General features: G+C 47.4%; 1 protein-coding gene across 1 annotated transcript; it reads right to left on the bottom strand.

Annotated features, from left to right (window-relative positions):
• Window positions 1–9,368: 9,368 nt before the first annotated feature.
• On the bottom strand, window positions 9,369–15,460 carry RFLNB (refilin B). The gene is made up of 3 exons (XM_055797455.1): window positions 15,173–15,460; window positions 13,467–13,576; window positions 9,369–12,163 (listed from the first exon to the last, which is right to left on the bottom strand). The coding sequence occupies exons 1-3, from the start codon at window positions 15,374–15,376 to the stop codon at window positions 11,833–11,835; spliced, it is 645 nt and encodes a 214-aa protein (XP_055653430.1). The 5' UTR covers window positions 15,377–15,460; the 3' UTR covers window positions 9,369–11,832.
• Between the last annotated feature and the right edge of the window lie 748 nt (window positions 15,461–16,208).

The raw sequence follows: 16,208 nt of genomic DNA, 5'->3' as shown, positions 1-16,208 counted from the left end.
ACCAACAAAACAAAACAAACAACGAAAGAAGGAAAACAAACCAAAACACAAACCTATCCAAACAAAGCAAGCCCCCAGCAACTAAAAAAACCAACCAAAAAACCCAAACCCAAAACCCCAAAGCAAAAAAATGAACCCCAAGAAACAAACAAACAAGCAAAAGTATCACACCAAAAACCAGCCCCACCAGAAAAATTAATTATCTGGGGAAAACAAAAAAAAATTTAAACCAAGAGCAGCACCTAACAAAGCAATGTCACCTGCTAGGCCCAAGGCAACCATGGGGAGCTCATAACTTTTCAAAATTCAGTGCCCAAATCTGCAGAGTGATCCTAATAGCAGAGACCAGCTACAGAAGGTTGTCTGGTGTCAGCAGCAAAAATTGGTCTAACTTTTTTGACAGTACAGCTGTTCCTCCCAGGACTGCTGTGGACAATCCTATCAAGGGGCTCCCCACATCAGGAGAAGCTCGGTCTGCCTGCAGGGCCACCAACCAGGTATGACAAGGACCCGGCGTGTACCCAACACACCAAGGTAAACCTGGCCAGCCTGCTTCGACTAACTGCAGGTGAGTGAGGGACCAAGGGCTGGCGTGGCTTTTCTTCTGCTTTCAACAATTGCCTGTAGCCTGCTCCCTCACATTTTGTCATAATCATTATGTCAGGCTTTGTATTTTGGAGAGCTGCACCAATGCCAATTACTGTCCCATGTGGCACAGGGAGGGTGGGGATGGGGGGCAAAGCATTTGGTGAAGTGACAGCCTGAGATCATACAGTGAGTCAACAGAAAACTACAGGAAAACAATTATTCCTTTGCACTAGCCTGTGAACACAGAAATTCGGGCTTATTACTGTCTAAATGCCCAGTGGATGCAGTGAGTAAATTTGCCTTGTGACAGGAAGGGAGGGAGAGAAAAAGACAGAAGGAAAAGAGAAAAGAAGAGAAAAGAAATCCCAGTCAGTGCTTTTACTGCCTGTTCAGATCCTGCCATTGAGAAACCTGGTGGCCCTGCAAGTCCCATCACTTCCATACATCCACACGACCTCAGGATAAGCTTAGGGACCCTAAGCCACCTTTTACCTAAATCAAGTTCAAGTCTGAGTTTATATTTTGCTTTTTGTTTTAGGCAAGTGTTGAAAAATCCTCAGAGGAAGCACTGTTTGCATTAATACAGAGCCTGTATTTCTGTGTAAGAAAGTACTTGAAGATGACATTTTGCACCAGGGTAGTCCTCCACACAGTCAATAATATAAATAAATTAAACACACGGTTCAGCCAACTTCAGAAGATAAATTACCTTATTTAACCAGCTGTACTGGCAGGAGCAATAGCCACAGGAAAAGACACTAATCTCAGAGCCTGTATCCATTCTGTTGTTGAATTTGCTCGTCAGGATCCCCACAGAACCACAGATAACTTCGGAGTTCGACTGCAAGGCTGGGCCTCGATAGCTGGAAGTCACAGAGAATAAATATGACATTACATTAAAAATTTAAAAAGGCTAAATATGAGTTTTATCTTGATAGCATGAAGTCAATTTTTAATATACTCGTTTCTCAGAAAGCAGGCTCTTCCAGTTCCATCCAAAGAACCCTTCAAAATCTGTCTTTTATCAATGATGGGTTTCACTGAATTATTCACCAGATCACAGCTGCCAGAGATTTTAAATATACACGACAAGAACTGTAACGGATAGCAACCTTCTCCAGCAGGCCTATCAGCAATGCTGACAGTTGCACTGCAGATGCCCCAAGCTGATCCAGCCTCCTTTCAGCACAGCTCATAATTGCACACCAAGGGAGCAGCCTTTCTGTGCCACCCTCGGACAGGCACATTTCTCAAGAAATGTAAAATAAAGACCACCATTTTCAGAGAGATGTTAAACTCATGGGTATGAAGGTGTCCTCCAGAAGAACTACAGATGCTTAAAAGCAGCTCTATTGTATAGCAAAACAATCCTAATTGTACGAATCCTGGAGTGCTATGGGAAATGATTCCCAATTTGGACGCTGGACTGGTAAGCAGGGGTCTGGGCTCCCATTGTCAGCCATGTCCTGCAGGACAATCACAGCTGAGGTGTTGCACTGCTGATCTGCTTTCCACAGTTTGACCTTTGTTTCTGGTTAGATCACAGGTTCCTTCAGGTAAGGATTCTCATCATCTGTCTGTTCAGCATTTGACACAAGAACTTGAGGGAGACAACCAGTGTTTTAATACACAAATAATAATAATAATAGTATTAATTATGAGCAATTTTAAACACGTAGAATAATCAAAGGCCAAATTGGCTGGCTGCTTATCTCTGAAAGACCATTTCCTAGGGACACAGGCTGACAACTGGCAAGGAGCTGCCGCAGCCAGAGATGTTTGGCACTCCCTTCTCATTGCCCTGACCACTCCGTTTCAGTCTAGCCACTTTATAATTCACAGCAAGGCGGCCAGGATTTTTCTCCAAGCTGTTACCCCAATTGCAATCCTCTGCTATTTGGTCCTCAGCGATTCAATCTGTATTCATTCCTGTAATCATCATTCCTCAATAAAAAGGTCAATGATTCAGTCTCTAATCTGAACGACAGCATAAAAATCTTGCCTATAGATCACACCTGCTTAAGAATATATAAGACAAAGGAAACGTTTAAAGAACACTGATGCTTCATAGCAAATTAAGCTGCTTTTTTACCTGTTTTAAAGACAAACTCCCCATTCTGATCTACTGCTCTTTTTGCTTGCACAAACAAGGCTCAGGGATAATTCCCTTTTCCATGTTCAAGGTAAGCCTACAGCATCAACGGCATCATTGCACAAGACTTCCTTGGTAGCCCAGCGTGGTAGGTCTATATGCAGTTTCAGGGCATTTGTGGAAATGACGCAAATTTTGGAGTAAACTGGTTGCACAGGGAAATCTAGAGGAATTTATCAGTGTAGTAGCATTTGAAGTCAAAAAGTGCACCCACACTCCCCCCAGCCAAATAAAAGCTATCTGAGTTAGAACCCAGCAGCCATGGGTTATATATTTGAGGCCTGGGCAGTTCCTTGATGTCCTGGTAAAAATACACATATACACCACAACTGTGAAGATCCACTTTCTGACACCAGCTTAGGCTGGGCTTTGAATTTCAGGCTTGCAAGTTTCCTTCCTCATGTCACCAGTTCTAGATAATTGCTTATAAAATTACTAGTTTTTCCAATCACAATGTAAGGCACGTTCACAAATCTCCTCTCAGAGGCACCTGCCTGTTGCATTACCCAGATTTTATACTGAATGGGCGTCATGGTAACATCCCTGTCTCACCAAAGGAAATAAATACAATGGTACCTTCACTTATTTTACACTCAAACTAAAATTAAAGAGGAATATTCAAGCACATTGAAAGAAAAATCTAACAACCCTTACACATATAGATTAGATCTACTGTTTGAATGTAATTACCCTTCCTGGCAAGGGTTTGAAATTGGACTTTATTTTGTGAATTCACAAGATATTTATTTTCAAAAGACATATGCCTCCAAGACACAGTGAAACCTTCAGAGGGTTGTGGAAAGTTTGTCGTTAGTATTTTTACTGTGAATCTCAGGTAGAGCATCCACTGAGACTAGAGTCTGGCTGTGCTGGGCACAGCAGAGTTTGAGACTCTCAGTCTAAAAGAGAAAGGGGAAAAAGATAAAAGTGGCAAAGTGGGTAAGGGATTTGCCTGGGGATGATGCTGGTTCAGAATGAAATTATCTGCTGCTGGGGTCATCTCACCACTCAGAATCCTCCTGGCCAACTGGAGCAACAGAGAAGACAGGTGAACCAGGTGTATGTTGTCCTACCTGTCCTGGTACTCCAAGGAGGAGCTGTCAGAAGATTATTTTTTTATGTAGCTTGGCCAACTGCTACCACTGGGCTCTAATTTTGGCTAGCAAGTCAGATTTATTCATAATAAAATTAATGATGACCACCACTAACTACAATTACCTGTTCTCTGAAAAACACTGCACTCACTTTTCAGTCTGGGTGAATTATTCACAACCCATTACTGCTGTTGCTGTTTTCCTTGCCTTTTTGCCCTGTGTCACCATCCCTTTCATCCACACACAGGCTTTGGAGACCTGCTGGCTGCTGTACAGCATTAGTAATAACCATCACTGTGAAACCCCGCTGTTGACACTTTGAAATCAGCCCATTAGCGGCAGTAGAAGTGCTGCTTGCAGCCCAGGGATCTACCGTGGGAGCAGCCTCCTGGGAGCCCAATTTCATCACAACCTGTCTGAATGCAACCACAAGTGTCTGCCAAATCTCACATCTAAATAGATTAGAAGGAGAGAAGGAAAGAGGCAGGCAGGGAGGGGGAGAAAGCAACCAAACTAGGATTAAACCTCATGTTATTTCCAGGGAAAAGACAACAAATAAGCAGTGCATTGCTTCAGCAACTGTTGCTAGAGTTCCCACAAATGCTTTTTTTCCAGGTTCACCTCCAAAGGAGACATACTCATCTCCCTTGATGGTGAGGCTGTTAAAACACTCACCACCATAACACAGAAGCAAGGGCAGGTGTGAGAATTGCACGAGCCCCAAAACACTTGGGAGAGCTATTGCCACCTCAGAAGCTGTTCACATATACCTTCACTGCTCTGATGTATGTGGAGAAAGGTGGAGGGGTGGGAAAGGAGAGGGCAGTTTCACTCAGCAACTTCATTTACAGGGCTGAGGTACTACAAAGAGATAGGAAGGACCCTGATAGCTGGTCTTGCAATGGAGGTTTGATTCTTCCCTCTGCAGCAGCAGTGTGCTGCAAACCCTGCAGCCCTATAATACCTTACCTACTGCCAGAGCTGTACTATCTTGGACAACACTTTCTTGTGTGACCATATTACCTCAAGCAATCCCCAGTACCTACACATGCAGAGAGACACAGGGGAAGAAACCTGTGCTGGACAGTGTTGTTCACAGAGCAACGGCACTGGGCCCCAGGCCAAGCAGGCAGGCCTGGGCTTGCCGCTGCGCCAGGGCTGCCCTGGAGACCTCGCTGAAGGGCAGGCACTGAGGGGGCTGGAGCGGAAAGGCAAGGGGAAAGGCAGCAGTGAGATGGAGGGGAAGGTGCTGAGAGGACAGCTGAAGGGCGAAGGTGAGGTGGAAGGAAAGGTGCTGAGGGGAGATCGCAATGGAAAGCACTGAGAGGAGATGGAAGGGCAAAACCTGAAGGGAAATGGAGTGGGAAGGCACTGAGGGGAGAAGAGATGGAAGGGGAAAACCTGAGGGAAATGGAGGGGGAAGGTGCTGAGGGGACGAGCCGAGGAGAAATAGAGGGGGAAAGCACTGAAAGGAGAGGAGATGGAAAGGAAAAACCTGAGGGGAGATGGAGGGGGAAGACACTGAGGGGAAGAGCTGAGGGGAGATGGAGGGGGAAAGGGAAAACCTGAGGGGAAATGGAGGGGGAGGACACTGAGGGGAAGAGCTGAGGGGAGAGAAGATGGAAGGGCAGAACCTGAGGGGAAACAGAGCGGGAAGGTGCTGAGGGGAGAGGAGACGGAAGAGCAAAACCTGAGGGGAAGTTGAGGGGGAAAGCACTAAGGGGAGATGGAGATGGAAGGGGAAAACCTGAGGGGAGATGGAGGGGGAAGGGCAAAACCTGAGAAGAAATGGAGGGGGAAGGCGCTGAGGGGAAGAGCTGAGGGGACATGGAAGGGGAAAGCACTGAGGGGAGGGAAGATGGAGGGGAAGGGTCACGTAAGTTCCAGCCAGGGGTGCTGGACCAGGGCTGCTGACCTTCCTCTCCGCGCTCCCAGCCAGGCCGGAGGGGTGCCGCGGGCCGCCATGCCAGACCTGCTGCAGGGTCCCAGCGGCGGGAGAGCAGCGCGGGCAGGGGGCGGCCAGGGGGCTTCCCGCGCCCGCCTCCACCGCCGGCCCCTGGCGCGAAGCCGCGGCGCAGGAAGCAGCCACAGCAGCAGCAGGTTCCGTGCAGGAGCGGCACCAGCACCGCGCGGGCAGGTGAGCTGGGCTGGCCCCACAGCTGTCCCCAAAACGGCCCCCGCAGGGTCTGGGCAGGCCCGGGGAGGGAAGGGGTCATCAAGCAAAGCAGCGTGTGCAGGCTGGGACGTGACCACTGCTCAGCATGGCACGTTTGTGCATTTGGCACCCCATATCAATGATCATATCAGCCCATATCAGCTGTGCACCATCAGGAAGGCGGCTGAGATTCACCTGTCCCTGTTGGCCAGAGGATCCGGTGCTCAGCTCTCCCTTCATCCTGCCTGGCCCTCCAGGATAGCTGCCAGGGAGAGAAAAAACAGCCCTCTCTAAGAAATCATCTATGGCACTTCAAAACTTTTCACTGGACCTGTAGTCTGTTCACACATCCTTTCATATATAGCTCCAAATCCAAAAAAAGAACAAGATTGACTACATGTAACTACACAGCATAAGCAGTAGGAGGCATAAGACGTCTGTCAAGTGGTAGGAAGTTTCATAAACTTCCTACGTAAGATTTGGGATGCTGTAAATATTTAGTGGTTTTCTTTTGGTGAGCTACAGTATAGTTGTTTAAATATTCGCCATTCCACAGGCATGAGTCACGGCACTGATCTAACTTCCCATCAGTGGGGTTCAGTTGCTGTTGCAGCTACAGAAGGGGAAGCTCGCTTCAAAACATCTTCCATGTAAAGGAATAGCCATTCCCTTCCAGTATCTTAGTACAAAAAGTGCCTGAAGGCTTCCAGAAGTTGTACTATTAACAAAAAATTATCACGTTGCTTGCTGTATTAATGGATAACAGCTTAAAAAAAAATAATCCTCAACAAATAAGAATCCATTTCCTGCCTAAATTGAGTTAGGCAAGCGCAGTGAACTCGATGCTAGTGTAGAAGTGCTAGTAATGCATTAACAGCCTCAATAAATAAATTTTACAGGTGTGAGAATCGTTATGTTAGCCCATCAGATAAATACATATTTTCCACTTAAAAATAAGATTTTGAGGCTATTAGTATTTTTTTATTGATTTGTTTTCTTATTAATGGGCACGTAAAGGCACAGCAAGCACTTGTCTCATCATCCTCTGTATGAAATAAACAAGAGGGCCTCAGGGAATGCATGCATTTTTGCTAACAGCATTATTGTTTTAACAGATAAACACCACCACAAAACCAGAAAGCAGCAGGCCCACTCCCCTCCACTGCTCGAAATCCCAAGTACTGGGAGGAATCTTGACTCAGCCCAAAATAACACAGAAGAGAATCAGAAGGATGCAGAAGTACCCAAGGTTGTAGTATGCTCTCCTGCCATTTTGGACTTTGGTCAAGCAGTTCAGAGTCTTTCTGCTGAACTTAACAAAAGCCTTCGATGGGATGGGATTCTTGAAGATCCTGTAGCAGAGGAAGAAAGGCTGCACATTTATAAGACAAACAGAAGGAAACGTTACGAATTGTATATCCAGCAACATTTGCCCACTGAGCCATGCCCGATCATCAGGCATTCCCCATTACTTCATCGCAGACCGTCATGCACAAGCAGCAATCACACAGTATGTAAAGAAGATTGCTGCAGTTATTTTCCAGAGGAGCAAGCGTGAACTGGTCCTGAATGCTGAATGAGCTAGCGCAGTCTCCAAACTGCAACCAGTGGTGTCACCTAAAATCTCTCAACAAGTTCTGTAGCTTAGTACCAATTACTCACTGTCTTAATAGCTGTGTGGAGAGCAGGACATTTATACTTTAAAAACAAACCAACCCATTAATTAAAATACAGATGTAACTCAGACTACCTCAGCAATTAAAATTTCCACACTGCCTTTGTCCTGCAGTACCCCTAGTTACTGCTACTAGTTTATTTCAAAATAATACTCGCTGCATTACCCCAGAGATTTTCAGGTATTCACGGTCTGAATTTCTGGTCCTGACACCAGCAAGCACAGCCCTTGTGGAAGATGGGGAAAGTGAGCGTGGGCAGCTGAATGACCAAACACCTTGTCTGGAGGCTAAAATAATTTGCAGGCACACAAACTTACCTGGTACTTGAAACCAAGCGAGCTGCAAAATCGGGATTGGAATCCAGCCCTCATCACTTGGCTTGTGATCTAATTGTTAGGTACAATATTTTATTTGTTACAAAAATTCATTGTATCAGACCCTCAGATCTGACATTATGGAGAATCACAGTATATAATACAAGGCAAATGGAGTATATAACAATAGGGTTATCCTTGTCATGGTATGTACTAACTAGAAGCCCATTTGGCCAATACGAATTAAAAATCACATGAAGCAGTAGGCTGCCTTGTATTCTCCTACTTCAACTTCTCATAGTAAAGGAACATCATTCATACAAAGTGTTACTACAATATTAAAGGAAAATATTAAAGGAAAGCCCAAACCACACTAAAGGAAGTATTTGGCAGTCAGATGGCACATCTTAAAGGAGAGAAAGTTTTTCCTGAAGCCCTCCCGAAAGATACTCTTCTGATTTTTAAAGTTTCTTCTTACTGGCTTTTTAAATGGGCTGTCTTTTATAAGCAACTGATGTTTATATGTGGCTTTTCTGCTGTTTAATACTTTAAACACCACATGATATTCAGATGCTTGCACAGACTTCTACAGGAGCAGGCATGCTTTACAATAGCTGCAAAGCTCCCTAGATTCCAATAATGTCATTACATGCAAATCTAGAGCTTTTGCAAGCAGATAACCAGATAAACAATAAGAAGTAAGCAAAAATTTCCATTATGAATTAACTGATGTTCAATTGCATCCATTTGTACTTTGCCAGAGATGCTAACAAAATCAACATGCCTGCAAATTCGGAAAGGTTTGAAGAACAGATTAAGCATCCAGAAAAACACAAAAGAATTTCCCTCAAAACAATAGTTTGTAACCATCTATTTTGTTTTTATAAAGTTTAATGCATAATACATTTAAGTTTTATTTTATATCGTAGTAATATAGTATTTGAGCATCTACATTTTTAACCAAGATTAAAAAGACATTCCTGTCTGGTTAAATATGTGTTAACATTTGAAAAGGATAAGTGCTTCACTTGTAGGATATGCTGAAATCCATACCAGAAACTCTCTTTAAAAATAAACCTATACCAGATGAGCAACTCAAATATATATTGAAGGGGATTTTCAGCTGTCTTCAAGGCACTTTTCAATGTCTTGCTAAACTGATAAAACCACAATATTTGGTGGTGGTGGTGGTTTTTGGTTGTTTGGGTTTTTTTAATACAGACAGTTTTAGATGGGAAACACCCTCCTGGAATATGTAAACGGCAATACATGACATAAGAGAAACAAGAGGGGAGCTGGGATTGGCAGGATATATTATGTATTTATTTCTAAGTAAATACCATAATAAACACTGAAAAGCTTTGAATGAAAAATAAAGAGACTTCCCTATACGATGGTTTTCAGATGATTTATTACCAATAATGTAAAAGACAAAAACTAGGAGAAGGGAGTGGAAAACATCCCAGACACAAGAACACTTGCACAGAGCTAATCAGAGCTTTGCAAATGTTGGAATATAAATAATTTAAAAGGTATCTCTACCAATTAAAAAAATTTAAAAGGTACATAATTAAGTTTGTTGGCTTTACAAAAATCAGGTGCTTTACCCTAAAACCATAGTGTAAGGGTCATTTCATTTATACCTAGGAACAATTAATGATTACAACTTAAAATAATCTTCTCTTAGATCTGCAAATGAATTCATTGGAAGAGCGTTGTCGGAGCAATCCAGGGTCCGTGTTCTTCCAGTGTCCTGTGGCCAGCACCAGATGTTTCAGGAGCAAGGTACATGAAACTGCGAAGCAAGCAATGATGCAATAGCTTTCCCAAAGAGTTCTGTCCATTTGAAACCCCCCACACTTCAGGGCTGAGTTGTGTCTTCTGTTACACAACAAAGACATCCTGGGGCAATGTTTAGGGGGGAATTGCAACATGTATTTTAAGACATACGGTAGTCTGAAACCAACATGTTTAACGAGGAGACTGCGCTGCTCTTAACAACTCTGGAGCAATGCCTACCTGACTTTGGCATCCTCTGTCACCCTGACATTGTTTTAGGATCTGGTTTTCTGAGGCCAGTACCAAAGATCAAGGATGTTCTGTTCTGAGCTAATAAATAAGTAAAAAACCAAAACAACAAAAAACCCAAACCACACAAACTCAACCCTTCCTTCCTGCTGCATTTTTAGTCTTTCCAAGTCATTTCAGTTCACACTGCAGTACGCTTCCACACCATTCAGCACACTTGCACAAACACGCATTAAGTACAGCTCAAGAACAGACTGCTGAGTTTCTAACTCACCACTGACAAAATTCACCCTTGGGGCTATGCACTAGCAAAGTCCTCTGTAAAAGCAGGTGCAGGGCTGATGTTACACCAGAAGGTGACCTACACCTCAGAGGAGTTTTGGAATACATAGAAAAGCCATGTCCAGCTAAGTTAAGCCTACCAAGCATTTCCGAGCAGCTACACCACACTAGCCACCAATGTAACCCACGGTCCCAAAAGTGGATGCTCTCCACACCACACTGCTCTCTGTCAATACAGAAAAAAAAAAAAAATCTGGGTAAAGTAAGAAACCTCTCAGTCTTATTTTCATCAAAGCACATGACAAACTAATGCACATAACATCCAGATGGAATTCCATAGTATCTGAAGTTATTCCCTTTGGTCCCCAAACTCATTATGCACTTGGGACTGGAGGGGTTATTCAGCAGCCTACAGACAGGCAAATGCTACCCCATCCCAGTGACATCCTGAATACCAAAGTCCAGAGAGGACACGGACCTTTGCAATGAGAAGCTCAACAGGAAAGCAAAGCTACAGCTGTGGATTTTGCTATCCAATAAAAATTTGCCTTTTTCTACTGTCTACCTCTTCACAAGCCGTTCCCCCAATGCCAACAGCTTCTCACACCTGATCCCAGCATCTCCGTTCTATGTCCCTGTACACACGGTGCGTTTTCTGAAACTTTCCGAGTTACAATTCCCTTAGTGCAGACAGTACAATGTTGGTAAAAACTAGGCACTGATGTTTTTCTACCACCACATCATCAAGACCTGACTTTCCAACAATCCAGGGATAATTTTTGACCTGATATTTTTCATTACAAGTCCTACTACAAATGCTAGCATGATACACAGACTACAGTGCTGCAGAAGTCATTATAAGAACACAAGATACACCATGCCATTCACCTAAAGAACTTGAATTACCTGATCCTCTCTCTGCTGCCTGGAGCTGCAAAAGCAGTTTATCTCCTGCTCTACTCAGAATTCCTCTTCTTTCCAACACACGCCTTCAAACCAGACATGATTGCCATAGGATAACATCTTTGTATCTGTTAAATGCAGAATTCCAGATTTTTGTCTGTTAGCTTTTTCCAGCAATTTCCAGGAGATGGTTCTTCTAGAGAAAACAGTCTCACAATCTAAACAGAAAGGAATGACAACTCTGGCTGGCTGTAATCAAATGACCTGGCAGATTCTACGCAAGAGAGCAAACTGCCCTTGTTTTTGCACATCACCACAAAGCATCAAATGGATTTCCACCTGCCAGGCACTATTCCACATTCTTTCTTATCTGTCAGGTTTTTATCTGGGAAAATACTTCCTGTTATTTTCACCTGATTACTGCACTGTGGGGAAGGGGAGAGAATTCACGACCTTAAAGGCAAAGAAACAAGTTCCTTACTAGTTATGTTCCCACAGAAAACTGCATTCAGGCCATTCTGATGCTTAAAGCAGGAATTAAGAGCTGAGAAAGAGGGTCTGTACCCGCTTTAGCTAGCGGAGTTAGCACAGTACATTAGATGGGACTGGGATGGATCAGAGCAAGAGAGACGGCTGTCAGTCAGCAACCATCCAGGACACAGTCGTTCCCAAGGTACTCCGAAGTTTCCAGCTCTATGCTGGAGAGGAACCGCCGCACGGTCTTACGACAGTTGTAATCCAGCGTGGTGGTGTACACAGTCTTGGCGTGCTTCGGGTAGATGATGGTGGTACTCGTGAAACGCTGGGGCTTGTTGCGAGGCTCAAAGTGGACTTCTGCTTTGTAATTGCGCCACGTGCAGTTTGGGACACAGATGACCGTCTGACTGCAAGAGGAAATGCTTAAGCCCACTGGCATATAGATGTCATCGATGAAGTGCTTCTCGGAATCGTACTTAACTGAAGACGTGTACCTGAAATACAAGGGAGACATGCATGAGCTCGGCTCCAGAGCAGCAGGCTGCGTTTTCCGGAAAGCAGAGCTGTTGTGTACCAGGGTGGCTCCTCAGCCCCGCACCTGCCACCTTAACAGAGGAACAGCCACATCTCACAAAAACTGTCTGCTGGTGTCTTACTCATTTACGGGAAGAGGGAAAAGTCTTACATTACTGACATGCCCGGCACTATCACTGTTTTGTCCAGCTGCCAGCACTAGCAGGTTATCTTCTCAGTCCTCGTGTCCATCGTTTTAAGCCTGAGGTCTATGAACCCAAGAGCCTCCTTCAAACTCCAGTGCCTAAACCCAGAGGCCTAGATCCACATTTAGGCTTTGCACATAAGCATCCCAATTCCTCAGAGCGCCAAGTCCACAGAAGTACATGTTATGTTTTCAGTTCTCCTTTGTCAGGAGTCACATGGGAGTTCTCTGCTATTGCTCCTGGCATGGGGCACTCTCTGAAGGCAAACTTCTGAAGATTTGACTGGCAGGAAAATACTACTATTGCACATCAAACTCTGCCGGCAAGATAATCCTCTGTTCCTGGATTGCAAAAGAAAGTTTTCATCACCTTCACACTGCAACAACTCCGTGTTAGCTTTTCTGCAGTGCTGCCTGCCTTCAATTGCAGCCACAGTGCCGGCTCCTTCCCCACACCAGGCCGTTCCTCCCCTACCCTGTGCTAGGCTTCCATTTGATTCTATCAGTCTAGTTCTGCTTGCACAGTAATCAGCTGGGAGCCTTCATTGCTCATTACTGCAAATCATGATGTTCAAAGGAATAATTCGCAGGCTGTGAAGTGATGCAGTGCATTAAAAAAAGAAATAATAACGCACTCCCTGAATACTAACTTTTCTTTTAGTTTGCACAACCAGCCACTGCTGATAAGATAGAAAGTGTTTATTACAAAACCATGAAGGTTACAAGAACAAAATTCCTTTCCCGTAATAAAACAGTCCTAGAAAGATGGCTGCTTTGAAGATCTTCCCTCATGATTACCTTCTGGTTAATCAGTTGAAAGCCAGTATTTAGAAGCAGTGCAATGAAGTAAAAGCAAGAGCATAAAATACAGGAAAGTCTTCCTGGAAAACAGCCATATGGGAGTAAAACAGGCTGAACACTCCTTCAGCCTGTACAAATATTCAGGTCCAGGAGTGTATAGCTGCGTGGAACAATAGCTCTGCAAATAAATTAACTTGACTCACAGGCGCTGATAAGGCCTAACTACTCCTTTACATGCTAACTCCTTCAAAACGAGAGGCCTGTAACACAGTATTTACCTTATTTCCTTCGGTGGTAAAGGGTCAAACTCAACTCCTTCGCCAAAGGATAAAGGACACAATCTTGGAGGGCAGCTGGAGAGAACAGGGCTGGGGGAAAACACAGAATTCTGCAAAAAAAGCCAAAAATAATTCCTTTTATGTAACGATACAGTATATTCTCAGGAAAATGCATTTATTTAGCCATTAGTACAGAGCTGCTGAGGTTCACATTTACATGACATGCAAGAGGATCTGCTAGTCCAAGACATGCCTACAGGGGCAACTTGCAGGTCTGACTTCACACTAGTCTACAGCATCAAAGATGTGGCCAAGTGTATTTTTTGAAGACAAAGTCCTAACTCCAGGAGCTTACTTCAGGGGAGCCACTCTGGGAAACGAGAGGAAAACACAGCCCCTCGGTGCAGCACAGCTTTCTGCAGCACGAACTTGAGTTCACGCTGAATTTATAGCCAACATTGTACAAGTGTATGAGAGCGAGCTCTCCTTGCGGGATTCATCAGATCTGCCCACAGGCAGATCACAGCAGGAAGTTATTGCAGGACATCTTGCTGTGAGCAACCTCCTTGTAGCTACTATTTGAAGGTATTAAATCCAATTTGTGTAATTCACACACAACCTGGTGGGCAGGATTAACTCATTCCCACTGAGCAGCAATTCATGGAGGGTCCCCACGCTCCTCTCTGTGACAGGCAGCGCTGTGAGCCAACACCGGCCCAGCAACATCCCGCAGCCAGAAGCAAACTAAAGCGGCCCTGAAGGGAAGCAACCTGCTTTTGTTTTTGCAGCCACCTCTGCATATGTGCTTTACTACACAGGGCAGAGGGGGCTGTGAGCATCTCTCCTGTTCAACACGGTACTCTCCTACGGCCTTTCCCAGTTTCACAGATGCACCCCTGGAGGAAAGGGATCTTTCCTCCAGATTTGTGGTTTCTAAAGTATTTGTACCAACAGCTCAGCGTCAACATTCAAAAATTATTATGCAAAAAGCTAGCACAGCTCTACCTGATACCATTAAGTGAAACGATGGTTTAATACACAAACTTCCTACTCTGGGTCGCTCTCTGGAATGAGAGCTCGTTTTCCACAGGAGTTTCCAGAGATGCGACACGTCCCAACCCCTACCTGGGGCAGGAGAGACCAGGGCTTCCCTGGGCCAGAGCCCACCCCAAAGCCGGAGGCTTTTGTAAAGCCCCACCAGCTCCCCGGCCGCAACGTGGCCGGGTCTGCGGCCCCGCCACCTCCCCGGCTGCTGCCTCCCGCGGCGGGTGCGTCAGGGGACACGGCGGCAGCCAGAGCCGCCGGTGGACCGGAGGAAGCCGGGGGTCGGTGGTTTCCAGCTTGTGCCCACGCCGGCTGCCCGGTGCCAGCCCCCCGGTAAGCGCCGTGCCGCCCGGCTGGCTGCCCACCCTCCTCCCCGCCAGGACGCTGCGGGGCCGCCGGCCCCTCGGTGCGGGAAGGAGAAGCCTCCCGGCCGGCCGCCCCCAGCGGGGCACGGGGCAGGGCCCGCGGGGAAGCGGCTGCTCCGTTCCGCCGCCCGCGGGGCCCAGCACCTGCCGCAGCGGGGCCGAGCGCGGCGCCGGCGGGTGCCCGGGGCTACGGGTCCCGCTCCGGGCTGCGCCCCCGGCGGAGGGTCCCGCCGGCCCCGGGGCAGCGGCGCGGGGGGCGGCCCGGCGCTGCAGGGGGGTGGCGGGGCCGGTACTCACCGCGGCGGCGGGCGCGGGCGGCTCGGACTCCGGCAGCCCGTTGGTCGCGGCGCGGTCGGGGCTGCCCGAGGAGAGGAGCCAGGGCGGGGGGGCGGGCCCGGGGCTGGGGGGCAGCCCGGAGTCGGGGCTGTCGAGCCCCGCGTCGCCCCGCTTCCTCATGTCCGGGAGGTCGGGTACCTCCCGCAGGCTGAGCCGACCCACCATGGCGGGACCCCGCGCCGCCCTGCCCCGCGCCCGAGCCCGCCGCTCCGCTCCCTGCGCCGGCTGCGCCCGGGCGGCGGCGGCGGGGCGGGGCCAAGGCGGCGGGGCGGGGCCAAGGCGGCGGGCGGGGCCGGCTCCCCTCGCCTCCCCGGTGCCCGTCCCGTCCCGCAGCGGTTCCCCCCGATCACGGTGCCCCCATCCTCCCCGTGTCCCCCTGCTCCCGATGCCCCCCCCCTCCCCGTTCCTCCAGTGCCTCCCTGCTGCCGGTGCCTTAGGTGCCACCATCCTCATGGTACCCCCGTGCTCCCAGTGCCCCCATCCTCCCGGTGCTCCCAGTGCCCCCATGCTCCCAGTACTGCCGTCCCCGTACCCCTGGACACGGTCCCTGCCCAAGTGCTGCACCCTCGCTCCCATCCCAGCCGCACGGCAGTAGCCAAACCAGCTCCTGCCCGGCTGCCCTAAGCACAGCCCTAATCCATCCTGTGGACTGTGCACCATCCTAGTGCGCTGCCCCTTCCCATGCCAGCAAGGATTTTGGGGAGCACTGAAAGAGTGAACCCCGACTGCCAGATCCTGCTCGGCTGTCTCCACCTCCAATACACTGCTTTCCTCAACAGCAAGGGTCTGTTGGGTGTTTTGGCAGCCCCACAGACTCCCCTGGAGTGAGCATCACAGCTGCCTGGGACAGAGGGTACAGAAAAGCAACCAGGAATTAGTGATAGTGCCCATGCACCACCACCAAATCTATGAAGTAAAGCGTTTCTGCTGAGACCAGCCTGCCCCGCTGTCTGCCGGGCACCCCGGGTGGGTGAGCAGAGCTGGGGGCCTGCGACAG

The sequence above is a fragment of the Falco peregrinus genome, chromosome 2 (assembly GCF_023634155.1).
Source record: "Falco peregrinus isolate bFalPer1 chromosome 2, bFalPer1.pri, whole genome shotgun sequence".
Lineage (NCBI taxonomy): Eukaryota > Metazoa > Chordata > Aves > Falconiformes > Falconidae > Falco > Falco peregrinus.
The sequence above is the reverse complement of the archived record's forward strand: the minus strand, read 5'-3'. Positions and strand labels throughout refer to the sequence as shown.

Coding starts and splice junctions, on each gene's coding strand:
- RFLNB (XM_055797455.1), bottom strand. CDS start 15,376: ATGGTGGGTCGGCTCAGCCTGCGGGAGGTACCCGACCTCCCGGACATG. Junction 13,577..15,172: donor CGCCCGCGCCCGCCGCCGCG/GTGAGTACCGGC, acceptor CTTTTTTTGCAG/AATTCTGTGTTTTCCCCCAG. Junction 12,164..13,466: donor TTACCACCGAAGGAAATAAG/GTAAATACTGTG, acceptor CTTGTATTTCAG/GTACACGTCTTCAGTTAAGT.